This window comes from Sceloporus undulatus, chromosome 8 (assembly GCF_019175285.1).
Source record: "Sceloporus undulatus isolate JIND9_A2432 ecotype Alabama chromosome 8, SceUnd_v1.1, whole genome shotgun sequence".
In the NCBI taxonomy this organism is placed as follows: domain Eukaryota; kingdom Metazoa; phylum Chordata; class Lepidosauria; order Squamata; family Phrynosomatidae; genus Sceloporus; species Sceloporus undulatus.
In genome coordinates this window covers 34,950,759-34,959,033 of record NC_056529.1, presented here as the reverse complement: position 1 = coordinate 34,959,033, position 8,275 = coordinate 34,950,759, and the positions used below count along the sequence as shown (strand labels likewise).

The 8,275-nt window shown below is 42.9% G+C and overlaps 1 protein-coding gene across 1 annotated transcript in view; it reads right to left on the bottom strand.

Moving 5' to 3' along the window:
• Positions 1-8,275, bottom strand: part of SNX29 (sorting nexin 29) — a 127,331-nt gene that overhangs the window by 111,270 nt on the left and 7,786 nt on the right. The window contains exons 2-3 of the mRNA XM_042438310.1: positions 8,040-8,267; positions 6,985-7,113 (exon numbers count right to left, since the gene is read on the bottom strand). Of these exons, the coding sequence (XP_042294244.1) occupies positions 6,985-7,113; positions 8,040-8,197 (287 nt within the window). The 5' untranslated portion in view covers positions 8,198-8,267. The remainder of the gene's footprint in view (positions 1-6,984; positions 7,114-8,039; positions 8,268-8,275) is intronic.

Genomic DNA, 8,275 nt, shown 5'->3' with positions numbered 1-8,275 from the left:
GCGTCCTAAGAGTCCAGAAGTCGCACCAAAGCCACACTCCAGCCCTAAGGACTGGAGCGTGGCTTTGGTGTGGCTTCTGGACTCTTAGGACGCATGCATCATTGAAACACCATATCTCCACTGTGACTCGAAGCAGCTTTATTATGGCTGTCTGTAACAGGCCACAGAATCCTTTGCCTTAAGAGGCAGTCTTACTTGCCTCCTCCACTGAATGCTTACCAGTGCAAGAAGGCACTATTCAAACTCCCTGCTTCCTTTAGGAGAAGCAGGAAGTCCCACTGCCCTGCTGCATCCAAAGCCTAAGGAATAAGGCACAGCCTCCTTTAAGCAGGAATATTTTCTTGGTGGATTGAAGTTACGAACATCAAACTCATAAGCAGGACCATTTGAGACTGGGATGTGAAACTTAGGGCCCTCCAGCAATTTTCACTAAGTCAGGACTCAGGACTAACAAAAACTGTAATTCAACAACATTTGGCCATGCCTAACTTCAATCTGTTCTAATTGCCTAGCTGGACCAACTTTCAAGTTTCAGTGCCCCGTATTTAGTCTGAAAACATCGAGCTCCACACTGACTTGTTCTTCTTCCCAGCCAGGACTCTTATTCTGTGTCACTCATTCTCTCCACAGGTCTCAGCTAGGAACGTGACAAAGGTGAAATTCAAACTCAGGACTGCATGATTTGTCTCAACTGCTTAGCTGGTGGAAAAGGCCATTATTCCAACTGAGCTTAATTTAAAAAAGAACCAACATAGCTGAACCACATCACTGATTTACTGCTACAGCAGATATTCAGCAGAATACAGATCACCTAAAAGAGTTTTTCACACCAAAGTGGAGAAAATGTAACCGTATGTCTCTGATTGTTATTTGAGATTTAGCCCCAAAGCCTCAAAAGATACATTTCCTGCTGCACTGAGGATGACAGCTGACCTATTTGTATTAACAATGAATGATACTGCATATTTCCTGAGCGTTGGGAAAATTTCTGTGCTCTGCGGTAGCACTGGAACACTCCAGGAGAAATGACTACAGATGGAAGTTACTGCTACAGATATAAATCAGCAAAGGTGAATGGTGACAAGTGTTTGGAAACAACTGCAAAATCAAACAGCAAGTGTGCAACAGGGTACACTAATGCATCAACAGGGCGACACCAAAAAGATACGGGGGGGGGGGAGCAAAAGAGACATCTGTTTTCAGGTACACTTATTTAGTGAGTCACTTATTAATCTTCACGAAAAGTCCTGTTTCTAAATAGTATAAACCTTAGATGAATAAGATGATCTATTCACATTTTTAGTATACTGAGAAAGAGCTTATGGGACGTAGGCTGCCACCTAATGTGGATTGTTCAAAAGGCTGAAAAAATGCAAATGCCAGAATCCAAGAAAATAAGAGAAGATCAGACTTCTTTAGTTAAGTATCTATTAAACATGATACAATAAAATATCTTATTTCACATTTTTGGTAAGGTACCCATGTATGTCTGCATGTTACCCATTTTAGCAGAAAGTGCAACAGAAGAATAAAATTGACGTCCAAATATGTCGAGACATCTGCCTTCCTTATCTACTTGCGCAGAATGAGTTTTGCCAGAGGATTTAGTAGTAGATTCAACCACCAAAGAATTAGGAGTAGGGTGGATGAATAGATAAGGTGCAGTGTCTGGTAGAACCCTGTACAAGGCTTCCAACTTTCTAGATGCAGGTGGCACAGATGAGGGCTTCAGTCAATAAAGGTTCATGACATCAGATAAAGAAGGGAATGTGGTGGAAATTCCTTGTTGAAATATAAAAACTATAGAAAGATGGAGTCACCTTTGTCAGCCAGAGAGATGGTTTTTGAAATAAAGGCTTGGAGTTTAGAAAAACTAGAGCAAAGGAATAGTGAGTGCATCTTGACCTAGATGGAAGCTGGCACCAGTAGAAAGACATAACATAAACTACTGAGATAAGGATACATAGTTGACATTCAGAAGCAAGGTTAGGATGAATTCCACTGAATTCCTACAGGGAGGGGTAAGGAGTGATGATACAGTTTTAATGTATGCATGTATTTCTGTTCTGATTGTAAGAATTCTATATGTTTAAATTGTAATTAGCCAATCAGGTGTATTGAAGAAGCTTCTTTGTCTTGAATAATATAAAAAGAGCCATTTTTGTCTTGTTCGGGGTTCTCAGCTTTTTGGAACTTGAATTCTACTGAGTTCAATGTTTTGCTTTGTCGACAACTGGAAATAAACTTATGAATTTTCAATTACTAGGTCCTCTTGCGAATTCCTATTGATCTGCCAATCCTAGAAATTTAAGTTTCTTGAAATTTCTGTTACAGGAAGAACATCTGGTGAAACTGTACTGGTATCAACTATCAGAAAAACAGGGTCTCTTGGTGGTTTAGGAGCCATATCAACCTGGAGCCCTACAGCCCAAGCTATCCCTGACAGGGAGAAGAAGAGCAGTTTCTGGGCAGCCATTTTGAGTGGGTGAGTGTTTGAGGTTTTTTTTTTACAAAAAACTCTTGGGAGAGAAACTTGCCTTCAGAACGAGCTAGCAGCCAGGAGATATCCATAAAATTATATCGGGAGTGCCTTCCTCCACATAATCCATTCCACACACTTAGGTACTTGGGAAAAATCTGTTGCATCCTAAGAAGACCTGATTGGCTGTGGTGACCCAGAGAGATCACCACCATCTTCCTTTGCTGGAATCCTATCATCACCCTCCATTGATTAAAAGGAATATGCTGATGTCTCTGTGTGATCTATTCTTGTGGATGCCTTCCTTTACAACGTATCTGGAGCCAACTGGTCTGAGACCAGATGCCTTGTTATGGGAGCAATCCCAGATCACCCACAGGTCACTCCTTCCATCACGAGTCCATTTTAATATTAAGTTGATATCAAATATAAGAGGGGTGGTTTGGGGGATTCAAAGGCAAGAGTGTAGTCCATCCTGGAAGAACCTAAAAAGAAGCATTGCCTTCTGCTGTGTCTGTCTCTATACTGTCTCTGCTGTGGCACTGCTTCTGTTTTTTCCCCTTCTGATAGGAAATGGTGGTGGTAATTTCCTCCTTATCCATCCAGTGTTTAGAGTGTAAACAAACATTTATGCCTACCTGAATTTTGTAAATTCTTTGGCAAAGTTTTCCTTTGCTTCATCTTTTAGATCCTTTGTTACATGCCCCATAGGTTTTACCTTGACTTATTCATGGGTCATATAAAAATCCATAATTTTGGCCCCAAAATCTGCCTTTTACTTATACAAGAGGTCAACTTATAGTCAAGTATATATGGCACTTTTTAAAAAGCTTTTATAGGATCCCAACATTTTGGATAATTATCAGTCAGTGTGTAAAATTCCATTTGGGGGCAAGGTTCTAGAGCACATATTGGGCCCCCCAGATCCAAGGTTTTCTGGAGATGGATTATCTAGATCCATTTCAATATCCTTTCAGGCCTAGGTATGGGACAGAGATAGCTTTGGTTGTCCTGATGAAAGACTTACACCAAAAGCTAGATTGCCTACTGTATGATCACGAAAAAATAAGAATGGAAGCGGTATACTGAAGAACTACATAAAAGAGATGAAAGGATGACAGATTCATCCCAGGAAGGACTTTTTGTTGAGGAACCCATCATTTTAGAAAGGGAAACCAAAGCTGTACATTGCAGTAATAAATCACTAGGAACAGATGGCATACTAATAGAGCTGTTGGAAGCTGCAAACACAGCATACACTCACATTCTAATAAAAATCTGCCAACAAATAAGGAAAACCAAACAGTGACCCACAGACTGGAAATGTTCAGCATGTATTCCAATACTAAAGAAAGGGGATACCAGAGATTGTAGAAACCATCAGACTGTGGCACTGATCTCCCATCTAAGAAAAGCAATGCTCAAGATTTTACAAGAAAGGATTTTAACATATATGGAGTGAGAAACAACAAATGGCAAAGCTTGGTTCAGAAAAGGAAGAGCCACTAAGTATCACATTGAAAAAATATGTTGAATAAATGGAATGCACCAAAGAATTTCAGAAGAAAATCAATCTGTGCCTTGAAGAGTACTATGCAGTAATTACAGATTACTGCATAGATCACAAGAAACTATGGCGCGTTACAGACCACCCAAAATGGGCGGTCTCGTGCCGCTGCCGGTTGCTGCGTCCGGGAACTGCAGCAGCCAAACCGCGCAGTTCCCGGGCGCAGCAAGAAAGAAGCGCCAAAATGGCGCTTCTTTCTGTGCCCTGGAAGTGGCGCCGCAAGGTGCGAGGCGCACACTCGCGGCGTCACTTCTGCTGCACAATGTCCGGACGCTACGTGTCCACGACGTCAAAATGGCAGCGCCCATCTGTATAGGGCGCCACCATTTTGACGCACTCGTTACGCACAAGGGGCAAGGCGTGTCAGGAAGTGCTGCCCCTCGCGCGTAACGATGGCACCTCATGGGCCCGTCTGTAACACGTCTATGAGATGAGGCAGACAGGCAGGAACCAAGAAGATTCTTAACCATGTTGGCCTTGCGTTAGAGGCTGGTATGATTCTCACTCACTGCTAAATTTAAACCCAGTCACCCTGGGAGCAGCAATCAAGCAGCTGGCCAAGAAGCCTCTTCCTCATGCTGGACTTGCGGCAAAAGCCAGCACAAGCTTCTCGGTCACCGCTCCGAGAAGCACCGGTTGCTGCTCTCAAAATTGGATGCAATAGGAGATGCTTCTCCCTGGTGAGGAACGATTATCAATCCTTCTTTGCCAGGGTGGAAAGAGTACAGCCAGCTTCTCACTGTTCTCTCTGGCAAGGAAAGAGTATCAATCCAAGTGAGGAGAAAGACTGTTTTGAATAATCAACCTCAGATATTTCTCCCACTCCTTCCCAGAGACATGCCTTTCCCACACAGCTTCAAGTCATCCCCAACTTCTACAAACTGTTTCTTCTGCTACCTCTTCTCTCAGCCTGTCCAAAGAAAGAAAGCAGGAGCAGCACTGCGGCCTGCCAACCTGACATCCAAGTTCCAGCAAAGCTCACAAATCATATCCAGGGTCCCAAATATGACAGCTCCTTTTTTCTGCTGCTTCTCTCCCACCGCCACACACTAACCTCCTCATCCTCACCATAGAACTAAAGGCCTCTGGTAACCTTTGTCTTTCTTGCAAGCCAATACTTTGATAAAGACCCCTTCTGCCACTCCTTTTTCTCTCACTGGCCTCCTAGATCTTTCCACCATCCCCAATGAGGTGGTACCACCCACTTTAGGAATCACTATTTTGGGGATATCCAAATCCAACAATTGATTTCTTATCTATCAGTGCAGGTCTATCTTCTTTCTCATATGTAGGATCATCTGAAGCGACATTCTGTTCCTGCTAAGAAAAACAGACACACATCTGTGTCTTTTTTTCATATATAAAGCCCGAATGCTTCTTAATGCATGAATTTGTTGCTTAACAGTATGCATTAAAGTATCTTTAATGTGTAACTTAAGATGCTGGCTTTGCACTATTGTTTTTGCACTTACAAACTCAGATCTAAAATCTGTTGAAGACCTCTGAAACTTTACCCCAGGCTAAAATAAATGCAAGGGTAACAAGTAACAAAGACTGCTCTGCCACAAAAGGATGTACTGTATAAATATGATATAAGCCACAAAATCATAGATCATGTGGAGAGAAGAAAAGATGGGAGAGAACAGTGGTATACCTCTCAACTGTGGTCTAACTCCAACTCCCTCTTAATTTAAACCATTTTTCCCAAATTTGGGGACAGGAGCTCCCTTGATGCTGTACACAACAATGAATTAGAACAACATAGATGTGTATTTGGTAATGAAGGCGCGTTACAAACCGCCGAAAAGCGGCGCCCTGCACCCACCCCTTTCCCCGCCGGATCGGGGCCTCAGTGGCCAGAGCGGCAGCCGCTGAGGCCCCGATCCGCCGCTTTCCAGGCCGCGGGGAAGCAGCAAAAGGCCACTTCCCTGAGGCCTGGAAAGGGGTGTCCTTGGGGCTTCAAGCCCCAAGGACACCCCGCGGTGGCGGGGAGGAGGAGAAAGGGGCCGCTTGGCCCCTTTCTCCTCTGCATCGCTGGGCGCAGCCATCTAACGGCTGCACCCAGCGACACAAAGGGCGCACTAAGCCATTTAGAGGCGGCGCAGTCATGACGTAGTAATGGCGGCGGCTGTGTGGAACGGCCACTGCCATTTTGTGCGTGCTCTGTGCATCCTAGGGTTGGGGGCGTCCGGAAAGGACGCCCCTTTCTAACCCTAGCACGTCTGTAACAGGCCCATATCTCCAAAAGATGACATCAAAAACCAGGGAGAACACTTTATAGGAGAAGAGATTGGAATCAAGAGAAGCAACAACCAGTTGCAAATTAACAGTGTAAATCAGGAAAGAGGGAGCTATGGCTTTGGCCAGCCTGGTCAATGGTGAGGCATAATGGAGGTACAAGATCATCAGTATCTGGACAGCCAAAAAATTCCCAATCCTGATGTAGAGCGCATTGCAACCTCTTTCTTTGCAAAAGAATCAGTAGCATTCACTGGTTGTTGCCACACTTGAGATGCTTTCTGGTGGCATTAAAAACTTAGTGATCAGAAATAAAACTGAAGACCCTGACAGAAAACTGAGATCTAAAAATATGTCAGAAGCTGAATCCAGACAATCTAGAAGCAAGAACAGACAGCCATGACTATAACCAATATAATATACAGACGAGATGGGCAAGCTGTGGTCCTCCAGAGACTGTACCTCTCATAATTCCTAACCACAGGTTATTCTTACTTGGGCTGGCAGGTGTTGCAGTCCACAAAGACTTGGAAGACTAAAGATTCCCCACCTCTGATATACAGTCACTTGCCAGGCACAGAATGAACACTGAATAGCTTCCTAGATACATCTAAGTCTTGGGTAGAGAATATCCCCAAGGAAGGACCATTATGAGCCTTCCTTGAAATCAGTTAATCTGCCACCTTATCCACTCCCCTACCTTGCCAAGGCCTGGATCTTCACTGTGTAGAGCTCCTCTTGCTCTAAAACTTTCTTCTTCAAGTTGTCAATTTCTTGACGTAGTACTGCAGAATGCTCCATCTCACCATCAAGCAGATTCCTCAAGGAACTGAGAAGAGAGAATGTAGCTTTGTTGACAGAGACCTGACCATTCTCATACATACCAACTCTTAAAGTGAATAGATCCAAGTACAGTGGGCCCTCCCCTTACATGGGGGATCCGTTCTGGATCCCCCCACGTAAGGGGAAATCCACGTATGCTCGCATCCCATTGGAAACAATGGGGCATGTGTACACAGTGGCATGGCTACCACTGGAAGCCACGTATAGTGTGTATGTGTATGGCGCAGGTACACTGTATACCACAATGGGATTGATAGTCCTGCAGGTTGAGGTTTTGCAATATGATACAGGTGTTTCAAGCTACTGAAGGGTGAAGATAATAAATCTGCATAACAGAATTCCATTCCTTGAGGTGAGAATCTCTTCTGGGTAGAATTCTTGTACAGATTTTATTAGGACCATATGAGAAAGGTAGGATAAAAATAAAGTGATGCATGGATAGATGAAAGAAAGCACCACACAATCACAGAATCATAGACTGCATCAGCATTACAGAAATAATCCAGTTTGACACCACTTTAACTGCCATGGTTCAATGTTATGGAATTCTGGGAATTATAGTTTTGTGGTTGTAGTTTTCTGGAAATTGTAGTTTAACTTTTGTATATTTCTATGTAATTTTATACTGTCTTAGATGATTTTAACTATTTTAAAGTTTATTCTAATTTTAAAAAAATGTTTTATCTGTGAGCCACCTTGGGTCCCTTCTGGAAGAATGGATACATACAAATTAAATAAATAAAATAGTTTTATGACATATTTATCCTTCACTGTCAGAGCGTTCTGGTGCCACAACAAATTACAGTAGCTACTCCTCCTAATTTGTGTCATCTGCAAATTTGACAAACATGCCCTCTATTCTTTCATCCAAGTCAATGATAAAGATGCATGATTCTGAATGTCTCTTTTTACCTATTCTGCTCTTCCAGTTCGTGTTTTCTGTTCATCATGGCCATACTGGCTTGCCGAAGTTCAGCTGAGGAAGAGAAGAAGGAAAAGGGGGAAAGCAGACAAAGCTGATCTATATTTTTTCTCCAATACTTAGGCATCAAATACAGAAGCGTTCTCATTCATACCACATAAGAAGATGCAGTTGTATGGTGGTTGCTTTTCTTTCTTTCTTTCTTTCTTTCTTTCTTTCTTTCTTT